The sequence below is a fragment of the Nuphar pumila genome, chromosome 7, assembly GCF_984573655.1.
Source record: "Nuphar pumila chromosome 7, dmNupPumi1.hap1.1, whole genome shotgun sequence".
NCBI lineage: Eukaryota > Viridiplantae > Streptophyta > Magnoliopsida > Nymphaeales > Nymphaeaceae > Nuphar > Nuphar pumila.
In genome coordinates, this window is record NC_143255.1 from 12,592,706 (window position 1) to 12,612,763 (window position 20,058).

Consider the following 20,058-nt stretch of genomic DNA (forward strand, 5'->3'; position numbering starts at 1 on the left):
CTTTGCTGGAAACCAAGAAATCAGATAAATGCCACTATTATTTGCAACCAATTCATGAGAAAGTAGATCATGTAATCACATGAATGCCAATATCATACACGAAATGGAAAAAACAAAACAAAAAAGAACTCTCTCTTTCTCTTTAATGCAGTAATTAATGAAAAAAAATAAAAGGTGGTTCATATTGGTTTCAGTTCTCAATGGAACCAGCCACTACCAGTGGAGTAGGTTCCACTAGTAGAGGCCCTCCATATGGCATGACTAGATAGCTGGTCACAAAAAAGTCAGACCACCAAGGGGTCCCGATAGCATTTCTCTTTCTACAATCTTGTTTTGTCTAGGAAAACGGTATTACTAATATTTAATGTGTAGGGTAATGATCACGTGTTTGTATTGTATCCATTATCCACGTTTAATGACATACCTTTGTAACAAAGCATTTTGGTCATTAATGCACTCAAATGAACATTGCTATCATTTAATTTGAGGTAATTCTCATGCATTTTTATTATTTAATAGTTTCTTACTATTTTATTGTGTATACCTAATCCTTTATAATAATGTTTTACGATAATTTGTTGTTATCTGTGCAACACGAATTGTCACTGTGAACCATTGGAACATGGGCCTTTTTCTTGCGCCTTGAGAATAAGAATGGCACCATATCCAAATCATGTTCCAAAATATGTTCTGCTGAAGGTAAAAAAAAAGGTACATGAAAAAAATGAAAGCATCTATGATTTGGTTAGAAGCAAATTCATTTGATGGGTGATATTTATAATTGAAAGATGACTGATATTTGTAACTGCAAAAATTAATGTGAGTGCATTTATTTGTATGAGATACTCCAAGAAATACTCTTTTATCACAAATGAAAATAGCATTTTGTTTTTTTTCATTTGTGTATTTTCATTTTTGCCATTGCCTCCTGTCATTACGGTTCAATTTTGAACTTATGTACGGTCCTATATCTACTTTTCTCCACTAAGGCCCATCTTATATATGTGGTTTGTTTGCATGGTTGTAGGAGGAATGGAGAGTCCAGATGCTTCCCATCGACTTCTTTTTCCTCTCAGTGAACCCGATCATTGACATGAGATTGGCATGTAGATCACAAGGGAAGGGATATCCACCAGGAGTTCCAAATTCTGTCACCAGTGTCCTCACCCTCGAAGCGGTGAGTTATTTAAGTACAGCCTGTGGAATCCAAAGAGTAAGGGGGCATTTGTAACACCCCTACCCAAGGAACACCACTTTCCCTTGAAAGGGTTGCCCAGAAGGGAGAGTGCTTCTCGATGGAAGGAGGTGTGGACTGATTTTGATAGGAAAGATGTTTTTTTGCATTTATATGTGGCTGTCACATATTTCTCATTGAGATGTTTGTTTCACTCCTTTGAAAAAGAGGCCTTCTTTCTTATGAGAGTCTCTTTCATAGGAAAGGGCATGAAACAAACACTCCCTAAAACAAATATATTCTCCTCTAGTCTGCTACCTAACATGCCACTGCTTATGGTTTTGTTTGTTAATGTGTGGTAACACAGACAAAGTGGGAACTGCGGGGTCTGGACTACACATTGAAACCTTCTGATTTCATTTTGGGAATTTGTGGCGCTTTGTATGCCGAAAAGCAAGGCATACGCACACGCTTGAAAGGGCGGCTGGAGTTGAGCATCAGCTTTGTTCTCTCACCTATCCTTGAATTGGTGCCAAAGGATGTCCTCTCAAGTGTAGCGGACTCGGTTAGTTCTCTTTATTTGCCAAATCGCAAGTGTGTTGGTTGATCCATTGATTCACATAGGTTGTGCTGGGATTTGGTGTGATGTTTGGCTGGACAGATTTTAAACAGACTGTTGGTGAACATGAAGCAGAAGGTGAATAGCAGTTTACTTTCAGACTTCAGGGAGTACACAAGAGAGAAGATTGCTTTGGCAAGGGAGAACCGGGAAGGAGGGAAGAAGCAAGAGACCGAGACTCCTCTTCCTGCTGTTGCTGCTACTACTACTACTACAAACACAGGTGGTGGAGTGCAAGCTTGAACCCATCACCATTTTCCTTCCCTTATGTTAAAGTGCGCGACTGTTTAATTGTTTTTTGTGTTAATTGTTTACTCCCACTTAATATCCACCAATGGTAGAGGCCAGTGTTGTCATCATCAAATCTATTCAGCCTGAGTCAGTCAATTCTAATCGCTCAGCCCCTTTTCAATTCAATGAAGGGGCTGATTCAAACCTCTTATAAAATCGACCTGATTCACGCCCAATTCAGCTCAGTCAGCTCGATTATGCATGAATCAGGTTTGAATCTGCCTTTATATATTTAGTTTTATCTTTTTTATATATATTTATTTTTTTTATTAGATTCGTTTTTTTTTTTTTTGAAAAACAGATTCTGACAACATTGGTAGAGATCACCATTTCTTCAATCTCTGTGTTTGCATTTGATGTTTGAAAGAGTAAAAAGGGATTTAGAAGATAAATGAATTAATGGATTCTTGTATGAGAGGGTGCAGAGGGTCCACCATAGTGACAAATATCGCCAGATTTATGAAAATCTTGCGATAATATCTTGAGAAATTGCTTGAAAGTTTAAAATGGCAATTCTTGCGAGATTGTCCTAATATCGTGGGATTTATGAAAAAAACCATAAAATACCGTGATTTAAATGCGATATTTATGTTTTAAACGTTTATTTATCATGAAAAAACCGTGTATTTGTATTAATATATTCTTATAAAAAATATTTTTTATATTTTTTAATTGATTTTTTTATTGCCGAGATTTTGCCAAAAAATGCGAGATTTATGAAAAATTTTCAATTTCTTCTGAGTTTTTGAAAAACAAGATTTTGCTGAAAAAAACTTTTGTCACTATGGGGTCCACTAGAGAGAGTTTTGCAAGAAAAGCTTCATTCTCCAAACCTTTTTTGTTTGAAATAAGTTGAGTTTCATCATTTTTTACAAAAAAACTATATCTGACAATCTGATTTATTGTGATGGTGGTTTTCAAGACTGATATTAATATAAAAGAACAAAAATACCCATTCTAACTAGGTCACATCAATTTTGCCTAGAGAGACAACGAAACTCAAGAACATATCTTCTTTAGTTGTTCAGTTATCCGACCTATTTGGGTTCGGGTGGTTAGGTTTTTTGGCAAACAACGCTCACCACACCAGACTGTTGATGTAGAACTTTAGAAATGGATGCAATCACTCTGTTGAGATAAGCAAATTTCAAGTGGTTGGGTGAAAGACGATTTCTATTATGGCGTTTATGGTTCCTTAGCAACCAGCAACTGTTTGGTGGGTGTCAGAAATTTGCCTCCATCATTCAGACGTACTGTATATATTATATCCAAATGCATATTCTTCACTTATTTAGAGGTGCTACTCATCGTGTGGCTCAAGCCTGGAGAGATCTCTCTAGTTGGGCCAGACCACCTGAGGCAGGGGTGGATAGGGGGCGGGGGAAGGCGAGGAGTGGCTCGAGCCCCTCTTAAAGTTTTGCAATTTTTTGAAATTTTTTATATTTTATTTTATTATAACATTTTTTTGCTTTATATTGCCTCCCTTTATATTTTAATTTTATAATTTATTTTATTATGATTTTTTGCCCCCCTTTAAGCAAAATATAAAAATTTATATTGCCCTCCTTTATATTTTAGTTTTATATTTTATTTTATTATACAATTTTTTTTTGCCCCCCTCCCCCTGTTTAAGCAAAATCCTGGATCCGCCGCTGACCTGAGGACTGGATTAAACTTATCTAACTTTTTTTTTTTGAAAGGCAAGCTGGGGTTAGGCAGACCCCCACCAGTTAATATTCAAGGTACCACGGGTTTTGAACCTGCATCGTCCCACCACAGGGAGACGTGCACTGACAGCTCCTGCCAACCACGCGGAGCCCCGTTGGTAACACCATCTAACTTTTATGTGTACATGTTAGGCTACCTGTGTTATAAATATTTTTTTTTTGAAAGGCAAGCTGGGGTTGCTCCGACCCCTACAAGTTTTACAACTACACCATTGGGTTTTGAACCTGCAACGTCCCAACACAAGGTGACATTCTCTAGCTGCTTCTACATGACAAGCAGAGCTCCCGTTGATGTGTTGGATAAATATTTGTTACTGACATTTGCACCTACAGTACAAAACATTTTTTTCAACTTTTGGTGGATCTAACCTTATAGATGTGATCTACATAGTTTGTTTAGTAGAAAATAGGTTCTAGATCATGTTCTTGAAACATGTAAGCAAGTTTTTCAAGAGTGCTTAAAAAATCAACTGCCTACAATGTGCCAAATTTCTAGGGATGGCAGTGGACCAGGGGAAAAAGGGGGCCCACCTCACCTTGCCACGTTTGGACTGGGGATGGAGGACATGAAACCAGGATGGAGGCAGGGATGGAGATTAAAATCAAAACCCGTGCGGGAATGGACTTACGCTTTCCCCGCCCCATCTCGCTCTGTCCCCAATCCCATTAATAAAATGACTAAAATAACTTTAGGGATGGCAGTGGAGCGGGGAAACAAGGAATCCGCCCTGCCTCGCCCTGTTTGGACCGGTGAGGAGGACATGAAGGTGGGGATGGAGGTTAAAATCAAAACCCATGCAGAGATGGAGGGCAGAATTTTGAGACAGGGCGGGGTGGATACCTTGTCCCCCGCCTCCGCCCCGGTCCACTGCCATCCCTATGTGTCTCCTAGCAAATAAAAATGCTGAACATATCTGTGGGGTCAGATTGAGTGGATACAACTTATATCTACAAATTTTCAACTAGATTGTACGTATTGTAGACATTAATAAACATTTATCCGACTGTGTCAACCATGGGCTCGCTCAATCTATGTCTAGGAAAAATGGGCTGGGATAGGCTCCAACATGCTGGTCCCATTGGGCTAGGTGGCCATTCATTTCAATATCCAGCCCTACTTATTTGCTGCCTTATTCTCTAGACGAAAGAGAGCTGCCAGTGAGCACAAAAAATGCTGGGCTCAAAAAGTAAATCACATGACATTATAAAACCGGGCTAATAGGTTGTCAACCAAACTACAAAACCAAGTTTTTTGAAAATCAAATTTTTAGTTTACAATTTTTTTAAGAAAACCATGTTTTTCACCATGCCATCTAATCGCAGGTCACCTTGCATATAATCTTAAGTTGAGCTGATATGATGTGCCTTCTGAAAATGAGGCGTTGAGAAGATAAGCCTATTCATAATGCCAATTAAAGAAAAACCAGCCAAGGACTTACTGAAACGACGAAGCATGCGAGCCACATGCTTATTGCAGACTGGTCACTGTTAAGTTTTTTTTTGAAAGGCAAGCTGGGGTTAGTCCCACCCCTACTAGTTATACAATGATACCATTGGGATTCAAACTTGCAACGTCCCAACACAAGGTGACATGCACTAGCTGCTCCTACCAGACAAGCGGAGCCCCTGTTGGTGGTTAGTAATCATATTCAATAGTCACATGGGCAGGTGATGTGTAGGACTTCACAGGCGGCCGATGGCGTGATGCAACATGGCTCAAGATTTTTCTTCTTTCTGCTGCTGTTTTGGCTCTAAGTTTTGAGTTTTGCTTTAGATTATTGGATAGTAAAAAAATACTCATTTTATAATAACTTACAGATTTTATTAATAATCTATTATTTTATTTTCCCACTTTCTTTAAGTAGTTGTTTCATGTGAAATGATGATTTTACTGCTAACATACCCAGAATTTGGTAACTTGTGTTCCTTTCAAAATTGCTTCCGTTGTCGATTTTAAAAGTAAAAACTTTAATACTTAAAAGGTTTTTCGTCAATGTTTTCGAAAACACAAGTTAAAATTTTTTGGACGTTACAACTTTTTTAGAAAACAGACATGTCCATTATTGGTATGCATGCTTATTTTTTTAATAGCCTTTCTGATACATGTTATGGCAACTACGAAAAATGTACCTTTTTTTTTTGTTTTCTTAATTCTAAATATTATAAAAACAAAGTAAGGATATCAGGTGCAAAAAATTGGATGTTTTATAACTTTGTTTCAATTGACATTTTTGTCATGTGAATTAAATATGCAATGAAAATTTGTAAGGGCATTTCCATAAAGTTTTCATAAACAAGAAAGTCTTACTTAAATAGCACATTATTATTTTTTAAAAAAATTAATTCTCGCGCTCACATCTTTCTCTCCTTTTCTTTAATTAATATAACCTGAAAAAACTTCCTTTCTTTCTCACTCGCTCCAAAACTCTCCCCCCCCTCTTTGATAGGCATAAAATGATGACTCTCTCCCTCATTGGCCATAAAAAGAAAAGCTTTTATGCATGGGTTGGCCATTTCCATGTATAACCGACAAGTCCTTTGGTTATTAGCAATTTAGGAGTGTAACTGGGTCGGGTTTGAGTCAGGTATTGTTAGACCCAATTTCAAATAGGATTTAAAAGTTGGATCAAATCCAACTCAATTTAATTTCAGATTTGGGTTCAGGTCCGAATCTGGGTCTAGGTGCAGCTGGAAATTGTGCACTCATATAGCTTAAATGGTTTAGGTATATATTGGGTTGGGTCTTCAATATACATGTTTTTTTAATCGGGTTTAAGAATTAGATTCAAACCCAACCCATCATGATTCGGATTCGGTTCTGGGTTCAATATGTTTATGATTCCAATTATTTCTACTTTCACTCCTCATAAATGTATTTGTTATGAACTTTTTTTACCATTTGATTTCATAAGGCCCAGCCATATGGCCGGCCGATTGTCTAGTATATATAGTGAAGAGAAGCCATCAGTATGGTTCGGATGGCCGTTACAAGCCTAGAGGCAGTGTGTGGGAGATGGTCCTATTTCGGCATCCATGGTATAAAACTTCATGAGTATTTTCCCTGTTCGCTAAGATAGTTTTTCATCGACTTTTCACCTTGTGACTAAAGATCATGGGAACCTTAAATATTTTCTTGGAGTAGAAGTAGATTTTGATACAACACAAATATGCATTGGGTTTGTTGGCTAAAACAAGGATCCTATACAATACCGAAGTATAGTGGGTATGCTCCAATATTTGACTTTCATTATATCATCTATACATACAGTTAATCAAGTGTCCCAATTTATGTTTGAAGCTAGGACAAGGCACATGAAAGCAATTAAAAGGACACTTAGGTATTTAAAGTGGACATTGGGTGATGGTCTAGCATGCAAAAGAAGGTTGCAGAATGAGAAAATTTTAACAGTAATGATTTTTTTTTTTATGTAGATTAGATTGGGGACGCAGATGAAAGAAAGAAATCTTGTATCATGGAGCAAAAGAAAGCTAAAGACAGTGGTAAGGTTCAGCACAGAAGCAAGATATAGATTGATGGCAACAATGACTTCTGAGATCATTTGAATCAACCATCTATTGAGTGAGCTAGGGGAATGGTTACCGAGATTTGTTCTGTATTGTAATAATCAGAGTGTCAACATAGAATGACTAACTACATTGAGATAAATCAACATTTTATCAGGCAAATGATTGAAGAACAGAAAAATGAGGCAAAATTTATCGGGTCTGAAAATCACGTGCCCGATTTATTCACAAAGGGGCTTAGGAAACAAAGATTCTGGTACTTGAAAGCCAAGTTGTACATGGTAAAAACCATATAGAACTTGAGGGATGTTGAGACATGACCCATGTGTCTGGGTTTGGATCCAAATCCAGATCCAGTTTCATATTGATGATTTAGTTTCCTAAAGAGATTCTAAATTTATGGTTGTAAATAGCATGTATTATGTCTATTCTTTTTTATTCATTTACTGCCCTTATTCCTCTTTATTATTGTGTTTAATTATAGAGGCATTTTTGTAATATGCTATGTAATTTACAAATATGAAAGATTACACGGAATAGAAAGGCACGTCCTCCCTCTTAGGGAATGTGTAGTTGTTGCAGCGTTTTCCCTTCTTCTTCCTACTTAGTGTATAACATTTTAAAGATTCCTACAAGACAATACCAAAAAATCTTATAGGGATAATGTTTTCCATCGCCTGTCACTGTACTACCATTTATATGAAAAGGTATAAGGACTGAAAGTTTACCTGAATCTTCAGTTTGCCACTTAGTCAACCAACCATATATTTTGTAAAATCTTGTGTCCACCACTAGAAGAAGCTACTCAAACAAGAAAGTTCAACCCATAAAGAACATGCTGATCAGGATTTGTAGCAGTCCCATGTTGCATCCCAGTTTGGATAAAAACCATGCTAAATGCATCCATGTCAGGCAGCATAACCCACTTGAGAAGGCTGAAGTATGTTTGTCCTCACTCTCACAAAAGATAAATATGGTCGAAAACAGGGCAGATAGGGAACAGTAGGAGGCCTGTGTAATGAAACAACAATAAAGTGCAAAATACCAAAACCACATAGGGTAATACTCACAAGCCACTAGGGCAAATGCAAAGGCTTAAGAGCACACAAACACAAGCCACTAATGAGCACATGCACATATAAAAAATATTATTTTATTAATCTCAAATGCTCAAGAGAAGCATAGCCAACCTAAGGGGTCTAATTCCCTATTTATACAACAAAGAAGAGAGAGAGCTAGTCCCAATGGCTAGCTAGTTAGCCTAGACTAACGGCTAGCTAAAAAGGACAAAAATGCCCTTTAAAAGGCGTGAAAAGTATAAGAAAATAAAAAATAAAAAGATAAATCTTTTACAATATACCCTAAAATATATTATACAAAATACATATGTATGTATATATACTATACAAATATACATATACATAATATGTATAACACACACATGCACACATACACATATATATAACACCCCTCAAACTAATGGTGTAATCATCGAAAGTTTGCCAAGGAGAAAGCGGAACCAAGGTGAAGGCATCATTTTAGTAAAAAAATCAACTATATGATATTCTTATGTCACATAGGGTAGATCAATCGTTCCTTTGAAAAAATCTTTATGAATATAGTGGCAATTCATTGTTATGTGCTTAGTATGCTCGTGAATGATGTGATTGTTTGCAATGTGTATGACGCTTTTGTTGTCACCACAGTAGACATGATGATTCTTGTATCTTTTAAGAAACTCCTCAACCACACAATCTCGATAGTCATGGTTGCCATAGCTTGATATTCATTTTTTGTTGAAGACAACACATTTTGTTGTTTCTTACACCTTCAAGAGATAATAGAATATCTTAAGAATACACAATAACATGTTGAAGAAATTATGCCATTAGGATTACCCTCAATCAGATTCAATATAAGCGATTAATTCTAAACAAGAGAAAGATGTGAAAAATAACCCTTTAGTTATAGTTTTCTTCAAGTATCAGATGATTCACATTACAACACTCATTCGAAGGGTGCATATTAAAACTGACTTGCGTTGTGAATAACATGAGCAATGTGTGCAATAGATAGATATGTAAGAGTCAAATGCCATCTTTTCATTGTGTAATACCCTTTAATGTAGTTGTTTTTTACATATATTTGTCTAGTAGTGGGCTCTATGGGTGGTTGACCCCTCTCTTTTTTTTATATGTTGTAACCCTCATTTGTTCCCTTAAGTTCTCTCTTCATATCTCTCCTTGTTCCTTCTTTCTTATCAACTTTAACGCCTTAAGCCAACCCACGTAGCAAGGCATGTGGAACCCTTGTGGGAAAGGAAACATGCACTACACACAGAGAAGATGTACCAGAGACCAATCTGTGCATAGGTTTTGCAAATCTGATATAAAGTACAAGAAAAATTGTACACCGCCTCATTTTTTAATAGAAAGCAAGGTGTCTATAGAGATGCAAGTCACCAATCACCAAGTTCTGATCCATTGATGACAAAGAATGTGTTTGGGTAAAAGGGAATTGATGGTAAAATAGAATTCTTATCAAAGGTTCCTTGAAATATCCCGTAAACTATGAATTGTCAGGTACCACGGGCCTTGCAGTTCTACTGACATCCAATAAGCACCTTCTCATTGGTAGGTCTGATATTGTTTTTGATATTTACACAGAGAAACCACCCCCAGGATCAAAGACCTAGCTGCGCTGGTTCTAGTTCGGTCATTGTTCTGACAAAACTCTGTAGGTCCCAGGTTGTCGCCACGCTTGGGCTTGCACAAGGGGTGACGCTCATGGGATTTGAACCTAGACCACCTGCCTAGCGGCCTAGGTCCCATCTCACTGCACCAAACCCCTTTGGGACGTAGCTCCTACATTTAAAAGACTAAAACAGAGAGAGGATCAGGTCGGAGGCACCTCTGACACCAACACCTTGGATGCCATTCATATTAAAAATGAACACTCATCAAACAGTAAATAAGGTTTACTTGTAAGTGTTCATTTAAAACTATCCAGATGCCGTCTATCCGAAATATGTACATCAGGAAAAAAGTGGGGCCCATCCAAGTGATGGGCATCTCATTCATGCATGTTTGGATGTGGTTCATCTTGAGATCAACGGCATCCAAAGGAGCTCCGACGGTATTGCCCTCTGAACACACTCTGACCTGATCCCATCTCATTAAAATGTATTAAGCTTTTGGGAACTTAATGAAATTCTGACACTGTTGAACGCCTCTATTTTTCACCCAAACAAACACAATGATCGATCTCACTTATATATAAAAGGTCAGCCATTTCTTGATTCAAGATGCACACAATCGTGCAATATAAATTTGTGGTACAATGAGGGCAAGAGAGGACAATTGCCATCACATTCTACTAGGGACACAAACGGGATAGATTCAAGTCTGATGTAGGCATTACTGAATCTGACCTAATCGGATCTTGAACATTAGCATTTGGAGTCATGCTCAGATTCGATGGGAAAAAACAAAGCCGAAGAATCCCAACCCAACTAGCTTAAATGGTTAATCAGATACAGCATTGAAATGGATTTGATATCGAGATGTTCTCCCATTTTGGTTAGCCCGAAGATAGCCTGAGTTTGAAAGTTAAACCAAACATTGTGGTGCTTCACCAATGGGGGGCTCCAGAGCAGTTAGTGCACGTCACCTTGTGTTGGGACGTTGCAAGTTTGAACCCCAAATGGTACAGTTGTGTAACTGGTTGGGGTCTGCCTAACCCCAGCTTTCTCTGTCGAAAAAAAAAACATTGTGGTGCTTCCATATGCAATCTAAGGGGAAGGATGTTTGGAAAGGGAAAAAAGAAAATTTGTGCTTAACATCTATGGAAGCTTCTTTTCCAGTATGAGCATGCAATCATGTGATAATTTTCCCATATGTTAGACACAATCTGCAAGCTATTCTGCAATGAAATAGCATATGCAACTCAATCACCAGTCCGTCCAAGTGTTTGGCATGGTTGCAAAGCAAGTTTGGGAGGCACCATCCAGTATTCTTGACGACTTCCATAACAAAGGTCGGTTTCATGAGATCAAGGGCCCGTTTGTTTCACATAGGTTTCACAGAAAAAGTGCTGAGATATAACTTTCCATTCCCTTCCTTTTCCAACCATGAGTGAAACAAACATCTAAGCATCATAGCAGGAAAGTGTAGTGCTGGTAGTAGGCCCTTCTTTTTCCACCATTATCCTTTTTTTCACAAGTCCTTAGAACCTCATTCCATGAAAAGACCATGCTGGCAGGACTTTCTGGAAAGCTGTGCCATTTCCCATGAAATGGCGTTCCATTCCATGAGAACAAAACCAACCAATGACAAACAGAACCTTTTGTTTTCAGGCACAAAAGGCCCCCAAGAGTTTTATCTTTAAAGCCAAACTATGGTGAAACTCTGATAAGCTAGCCTTCACATAACCTGTGTCCCATCTGAAAAGCAAACAGATATGCATACACAAGCATGCTAAAAAACTTTCTTAGACAAAGCCAAACTCATGCAAGACAAGATCAATACTGTACTATTGTCCTTTTCGACATGTCTGCGTACATGTCCAGAGCAAATTCTTATTAGATTTGAGCATAAAGACCTTCCCAAAGATTGAAGGCATTGGTAACATGTATGTGCGTGTGTCCAGGCACACAAACTCGTGTTCATTGTTCATGTCCACAGCCTCTAATGGATGTAAACAAGTTTACAAAGATTTGAATGTTGTCATTATTAAAATTCTAGTAACATATAGAAAAGATGTCAAACTTGTTAACATCCAACAAATACCACAATATATATAGTATCATTGAACACTCAAAAAGTCCGATGCAAATCGAACACCTTTGAACTTTTGGACCCTTCAACAGCGGCTTGAATTGGAAAGGCAGAAGGGTATCCATCAGTAGAGGAGGGAGTATTTCAAATAGGCAAGGCAAGAAGTAAACTTTGGCATATTCTTGTCGAGCATCATTAAAAAATGTCGCCACCCCTAGAACTAATGCTTTGAGAGTGTTGCCTATGAGCAAAGTTGTAGGTGCGCCACACTTATAAGGCTGATTTCACCAGAAAAAAGATATCATTCGCTAACCCCGTGTGGTAGAAAGATTCCCACTGTGCAGTAAGAGGTTTGCCTCAACATACCACAAAGAAATTCCTCCAATGTGATCAATTCAGCGAAAGACCACAGAAGGGGCCAGATGCCGCTAAAATGTCCAAAATCGTAAGTGTATATATATATATATATATATATATATATATATATATATATATATATATATATATATATATATATATATATAGCTGCTAACCACCCAATTAACGAATTTTTGAAAGGGTTTTTCATGTTTTCCTTAAGTCTGACCGTACAGATGTGTTCTACATGCTTGATTTTATAGAAATTGACTATTGGATCATCCTATTCCGATATGCAGGTAGGTATTTATAAGGTTTAAAAAAGACTATCAAAGATTGTCTTAGTGTCATATATATGATAAGAGGAGCATTTAGGTTCACCTAGTAGAAACCATTGATGTAGACTACATATTCACTATCAGATATTCAGCATAGTTGGTTTGATGGGAATCATGCTTGGATCATGTTTTTTGAACAAAGAAATAGGATTGTTTAAATCATGAAATTTTGGAACATTGTGGGCCATGGATTTTTTAAAATCTTAAAAAACATACATGTACATCAAAATTACATTATCCAAAATTTGTTCTCCACTAAGAAATGCACGTAGCTTTGATTGGCAAAAACAACTCGAGAATGTACAAAAACTATGGTTTCTTAGGTGCTCCCAGAGCACCCTTTCATATATTGTTGATGCTCCATATACTATGACATGCTTCATAACAGTAATCTGAATACCACAATAGACTTTGAAGAATGCAAAGATTGCACAACATCCGTATTAAAAAAAAAACAGATCCTAGCGCCTTGCTCAATCCAAATCACATTCAACGACCAAAAAGATATAAAAAATACCATAACGGATTAATACCTAAGAAGATTTCTGATTCCAACCATACACGCAGGGATACATAAAAGCCAAAGTATCATCCTTTACAATATTTGTTGGCTTTCTCCGTGTCCCTCAATCACATGAGATTGTTAGTGCCCTTCCAAATTGCAAGATGACAGAGAGAACAGGGCTACCATTTGTGCTGTGAATGCAAATTTAGACAATAATGACAAAATAAGAATGACTTTGCCAAGATTGTACATCTATATTAAAATAGTACAGATCCTAGCACCTTGCCAAAATCACATTCAGTAACCAAAACGATGTAAACTAAAAAAAAAACAAAAAGATAGGTACCACAGTGGGCGAATACCTAAGATCTCTGATTGCAACCATACATGCAGAGATACATAAAAGCTAATCATCCTTTATGATGCTACTGGCCTTCTCACATCTCCCTCAATGGGAGAAGATTGCTAGTACCCTTCTGGCCGTCCAATCCAAATTGCAATATGATATAAGACTCCCATTTATTCAAGGTAAACACATACACATGCTGTGATTGCAACTTTAAATGATAATGACAAAATAAAGTCAAGGATTAGAACAGGGCAAGCTGATCATATGATTATAATTACAAAAAATAAAGTTACAACACCTCAACCATAATCTGTAAACATAAGTTGATAATCACATAAGATTATCAAATATACATGAATCAGCAATAAAGAATAAGCAGGAATAACCATTCTATTACCTATTGATCATCAGATGAAATACCTAAACAGCACAACAAAATTATTTCAGCAGAATGGGCAAACCTTATATATACCACAAATATTAAGTTCTGCCTTAGACCATGAAACGTGAAGTGATTCTCAGGGCTGGACTATAAGAACATTGTACATATAATGAGGGATCAATTCCTCATACGAATCAGCCCCTCCCTGGATTGCCATGGCGCTGATTTCTGAAATGGCTGAGAAGTCCCAGTGCCTAGAAACAGAAATAAGATTTAAATTTATTTAATTAGTTAGGCTAATTATGTTAGGAACCATCTCCATTCTACTTTCTTTGTGCACAAATTTCAGACAAAAAAAAGCAAAATCTATAATAGGCAAATTTAATTTCCAAATGTACTCAATAAAAAAATGAATTCTTCCTTTGGTCTTTCCTAATATAATTTTGTGCATGTGTGTGTGCGCGTTGGGTTGGGGTGGGGTGGGGTGGGGGTGGGGTGGAAGTGTGGGGCTGTTATGTTCCTAATGAATATCGAAAATTTCAAAAAGGTACTAAAGTTTTGCTCACGCATATCAACACAGTCACAAACAATTCTAAAATCAACTCTAGCTGCTAGTAGTTTATCACGAGTTAACAGAAAAATACTATTTTCTTACCCTCCAACAATTAGAATATACTGTCTTATATGCATATCTAGGTTTGGAAGGCAGATGAAGTGGGTGGATATTGATTTGCATCTTTCTCTCTCAATTATTGTTTTTGTTGTTTCTCATCTATCCTTAAAATATACTTGCATTAGATCTCCATCATCACCATGCCACAACAAATTGGTTAAACTTACAAAAAAGAGAAGCCAAATTTCAGGAGAGAAAAAGTGACCAATAATTTCCTAAAAAGTCACATTTGAGATTTGATACAAATTTTAATGAAAAAAAATGTAACAATGTATACTTTAATAGCTTGAATTTGAAAATGAAAGTACCCCAAAAAGTAACCATGTATTTTAAAAAAATTCAATAAATTGAATGTTGTTAATGCTAAAATAACTAGCTTACATTTAGACAAACCCTTTTTCATTTAATGTCGAGGATATCAAAATATCGGTAAATTTTCTTTTATTATAATATGCTTGATTGCATGTTTTTATATCCTAAAATATATAGAAAAAGATATTTTAGCTCCAACTTTTTTACTCACATCTTACAGTCTAGATAAAGAGACACTCTCAAGACAGAGAATTAGTAGTGACGTTGCAGTAAATAAATTGGCCTCTTGGGTCATCCAAGTTTTTTGTCAATCCACATCAATTTGCTTAGTCACTAGGTTGACTCAACAGGTTTTTAAACCCTTGTAAGTTGCAAATAATGCTGTTTTTCAACTTTCAAGCACACACTCATGCATGCAAACATGCATGTACACATACAACACATGCACACACAATTTGCAAATGGGGGCAGCATGTTAGATAAGGCATGAGTCTGCGTTCACAGGTGCAAATGCAAATTTGATCAATTACACTTTGTGCCTTGTGAGTGTACACACCTATATGTCAGGCTAAATCTCGTACAGATGTACTAGAGGTCTTCTTTATCATAGGGTTTGTGCACACGCATATATATATATATATATATATATATATATATATATATATATATATATATATATATATAGAGAGAGAGAGAGAGAGAGAGAGAGAGAGAGAGAGAGAGAGACCTTCTCTTTAGCTCGTGCTGTGCCAGACTGGGATAATGCTACTAATGGAGGCACAGCACCTTCTTGTAGTACCATGTTAGAGAATCTAGGGCTGCACGTACAAAGTTGTAGCAATGCTGCTGCCGCATTTTCTTTCCCTCTTGAAGATCCAAGTTCAACAACCTCCACAAGAACTGGAATTCCTCCTTCCTGACCAATTGCATTACGTCCTTCTGGAATTGTTGAAAGGTTAGACAAGACAGCAACAGCCTTGTCAACCATACCTGCTGCTGGGTCCATCAGCTCCACAAGGTGTCTCACAGCCCCAGCTTGCACAATCTGTGCCTTGTTCTCATGGCAGATTGACAAATTAAACAAAGCAGTAGCAGCATCTTTCTTCCCTCGGGGAGTTCCACTGCCCAATAAGCCTACCAATGGATGGATTGCACCAGATCTTCCAATCCTGGCCTTGTTCTCGTCTATCACAGAAAGGCTGAAAAGAGTTGCAGCAGAATTTTCTTTAGCTTCTACACTTCCTGTCTTGAGCACATGAATTAGAGGTTCTATTGCTCCAGCATTGGCAATTGCAGTCTTATTGTTGTCATTAAGTGACAGATTCAGCAGCGCAGTAACAGCATTCTCTTGGGTTCTTATGTCCGTTGAATACAGTAAATCAACTAAAAACTTGATTGCTCCAGAGCTCGCAATTACAATCCGATTCTCCATGTTGTGCTTTGTAAGATGCCGCAATTCAATAACAGCTGATCTTTGCATTTCCTGTGATGAGCTCTGCAAATCTTCAAGCAGCTTTCTAACCTGAGCCTCAATTTCTGACAAGTTGGACCTCGAGTTAAGAACAGGTGAAGAAGTGATCCTTGGAACAAGGCTTCGGTCAGATGGCCTTCTCCATAAGTGGCTTCTAGACCGAAAATCTGACAACCTGATAGGAAGATCTGAATCCCTTGGTGGAGCAGATGAAGCAGGATCTTTTGAAGTAACCTCACCAGAAGCATCCCCGTTATCATTTGTGTTATCACTAGACATCTCATTGACGTCTCCAGCTTCAGCTTGAACATCAGTGCTGGAAACAGCACTTGACATTGATGTGCTACAGGTATGACCCTCAATCCACTCATCATTTAAGCCACCTTCTAGAGAATCAATGTCAGCTAGGATTGTTAGATGGCCAGAATTTACATTTAGGCTGCCCAAGTTAGCCATCCCATTTTCAATGCTCACTGAAGAAGCATTAAGGGATCCCTTACTGGACCCGTTTTCCACATCTAGAGTTTCCATTGAAATAGTTCCACTCACAGAAGCACCATCTGAAACCCTATGAGGGTCTGACTGAGAAGATGAATTTTCATTTGGATGACCCTCTACATTGTCTCCATTTGAGAATCTCTGATCAAATGAACTTGCAGATTTGGCTGATTCCGAAGATTTAGAGCTAAGAGACCTAGGAAGATGAGTATTGGTAGCAATACATTCTGCATGTGCAAGAAGCGTCAAGGGTTGATTTGAATTAATAGACTTTAGAGGATCATGCAACTTGACATTATTCATTTCACACCAATTTGCAATGAGTCCCTTGACGGTGAAGTTGGGAATCACATTTGTACGAGCTAGATTTTGGTGTGTCTTTGGACAAACTGTCAAACCCAGATCTAACCACTTCTGGATAAAGGCTCGCTCGTAAGTTTGTCCAGATGCCACAATCACTGGATCTGACATTGGTTCAAGGGAAAGCGGACAACAAAAATCAGGAGGAATTGGAACTCCGTTCACTGTTTGGGATTGTTTTATTTTTACAAGGGAGTCATGCATGTAAGTAACAAGAGCAATAACCTCATCTAGAAGCTCCACTTCTTCAGATTTATTTTCATGTCCAGCCTCTAGCTTTGCCTTTTCCAAAGCCACAGACTCCATTAAAAGTTCCTGGCTTGACGACAAACTGAGGGAGTCTGAAATCCTCACCATGGTCTCAGAGCTAGGCAAAGTGCCCTCTCTTTGAATTTTTATGGCTTCCCTGATTACTGATGATATGTGATTCTCGCTCATGCATTCATATTTCTGTATATACTAACATGACAAAAGATTAGTATCATGGTACTGATGATGACTGCAAATAAAATGAAATTGAGAACAGATATGTTTTCAATTATCTGTTTAATACCTGAATACGAGCTATATTAGAAGCCGAAGGAGCAGATAAGGTCAAAGAACTCAGGATTGTGCAGATCGCTTGTATAGATACCTGAATCTTCTCAGCTACCACTTCAATTTGCAAAAGCTGATAACATGCACGTGAAGAAAACTCACATTAGAAATACGCATTAGGTCAAAGAATTCAGGATTCTGCAAATTACTTGCATGGTATAACCAAAAATTGTTTGACAAGATCATGATGAGAAACATACAAAACAAATTGTTCTGGTAGACTCAAAGCATAACTTGCAAACAGAATTTATTGAAAACAAGGGGTACTGTGTACCATGAACACAACTTTCATTGTGTTGACTAACTAGCAAATCCACATTCAATCCATATTTTGAGGAAATACATTAAAAGTTACCAGCAACTAATGTATATCTTTCCATGAGTTAAATGAGGTTTTATCCTTGTCACTGTGAAGGTTTAAACCAATGTTGTAAGTATTGTACCATACCATATTGTACGATACGGTATGGTATGATACATATCGTTACTATGGGAAATATCGATACGATACACACTCGTATTGGGAAAAAGTGTGTATTGTATGCATCGTACGATACAACCATATCGTACGATATAGTGTTGACACACTTAAAAAAAGGCCGAATCATAATTTTTCAGTTTTAGGTTTTAAAGACCTCTTGAGGGCATACTTCATCATTTGTGTAGAAGTCATTAGAGAGGTATCCACGCACCCTAGGACTTGTGAGAGCTATTTGGGGGCCAATCCGTGTGCAAGGGAGAAAACTTTTGTTGTTTGTTCAAGTAAAAGTGCATTTCCACCATTTTTTCACTCAAAGAAGTGGGTTAAGGTAAAAAAGAACTTATTCTTTACTTCTTATCGAGTTTTTTTTGGAAAATATGGCATCAAATTATCTGCATGACAATGGGGCACTCAAGTAATGAATGAAAACCGATTGAAAATCGAGTGCAACTATTGCCATACTGTTTTTTCGGGTGGTATATCTCGGTCGAAGCATCATTTAGCCGGGAGACATTGTTAAAAATATGTTGTTACCACACACACACACACACACACACACACACATATATATATATATATATTCTTTATGTCCTTTGTAATGCCCACTAGGGGCAATTTAGTCTATTCACTTGTATATATATGCATGTCCACTAGGGACCACCTTTTTCTTTCTTCTTTTTTTATTTATTTTTCTTTTTTCTTTAAAATATTAAGATTTGGGCCCACATAAGAGCCGTTGGGATCCTCCCCAATGGTCACAAATATGATCGATGAGGGGGCTCCCAACGACTCTATGGGAGCCCCTTTGCTTCCATTGAGTGTATAAATAAGGGATCTTGCCCCACTATTTTTTAATGCTTATTGAAGCATTTTCAATAAGAGATTCTTTATATTTTTAAGCTCTCTCTCTCATATTGTGTGTGTTTGTCACTTTCCCCTTTGTGGCTTGTTGTATTTTGCCCATTAGTGGCTTCTTGTTTGTATACTTGTGCATCTCTTATAGTCACTTTGTGACATTGTTCTTTGCACTAGAGTTTCATTACATGGTATTAGAGCCCCTAGGCATTTGATCACTCTTGGGACTCCTTTTTGAAGTGTGTTTTTAGATTCACACTCTTGTAATTCTTCAACTCTTCCGCAATGGCCGATAAAGATACAAAGATTGATCTCATTCAAATTGAATGAGGCCAATTATAGAATGTGGGCGGCCGCTATAGAGAATAACCTCAAAGGCAAGAAACTTTAAGAATATGTATTGTTAGAAAAATAATACATATATGTATATACTTGAATATATATATATATATATGTATACATATATATATTCTTCTTAATACAAGAGTATGCATATGTATAAGCATATGTATATAAATACATATTTAAAAGTATATATGTATATTCTTGTAATCTGTCTTTTATTTATTTCTGTAATTTTTTATTTTTATAGTTTTTAGTCTTTTTTGTCTTTTTGTACAAGTCATTAATTGACTGTTGTACCTGCTGACTGTTAGTCTCTTTTGTCTTTTCTGTATAGCCTTTTATGTACAACAGTCATTAATTGACTCTTGTACCTGCTGACTGTTGCACACAGTCAGTAAGAGTAAGAGTCGTTGGGCTGTTTCCA

General features: G+C 37.2%; 2 protein-coding genes across 10 annotated transcripts in view; one reads left to right on the top strand and one right to left on the bottom strand.

Annotated features, from left to right (window-relative positions):
• Positions 1-7,816, top strand: part of LOC149831175 (uncharacterized) — a 31,845-nt gene extending 24,029 nt beyond the window's left edge. Inside the window, exons 4-7 of one of the 3 annotated variants that reach the window (XM_090013714.1) lie at positions 1,028-1,177; positions 1,542-1,739; positions 1,836-2,068; positions 7,244-7,816. In XM_090013714.1, the coding sequence (XP_089869840.1) occupies positions 1,028-1,177; positions 1,542-1,739; positions 1,836-2,036 (549 nt within the window). In that variant the 3' untranslated portion in view covers positions 2,037-2,068; positions 7,244-7,816. Of the gene's footprint in view, positions 1-1,027; positions 1,178-1,541; positions 1,740-1,835; positions 2,158-7,243 lie in introns of those variants that run through there. The other 2 variants (XM_090013715.1, XM_090013713.1) reach the window with 2 other exon arrangements.
• A 6,085-nt stretch (positions 7,817-13,901) lies between these two features.
• The window catches only part of LOC149831176 (U-box domain-containing protein 4-like), a 65,806-nt gene continuing 59,649 nt past the window's right edge, over positions 13,902-20,058 (bottom strand). For 4 of the 7 annotated variants that reach the window (XM_090013723.1, XM_090013719.1, XM_090013720.1 and 1 more), the window contains 3 exons: positions 17,910-18,026; positions 15,755-17,806; positions 13,902-14,296 (listed from right to left, as the gene is read on the bottom strand). In XM_090013723.1, coding sequence (XP_089869849.1) covers positions 14,237-14,296; positions 15,755-17,806; positions 17,910-18,026 — 2,229 coding nt within the window. In that variant the 3' untranslated portion in view covers positions 13,902-14,236. Of the gene's footprint in view, positions 14,297-15,754; positions 17,816-17,909; positions 18,027-20,058 lie in introns of all 7 variants that reach the window. The other 3 variants (XM_090013718.1, XM_090013721.1, XM_090013716.1) reach the window with 1 other exon arrangement.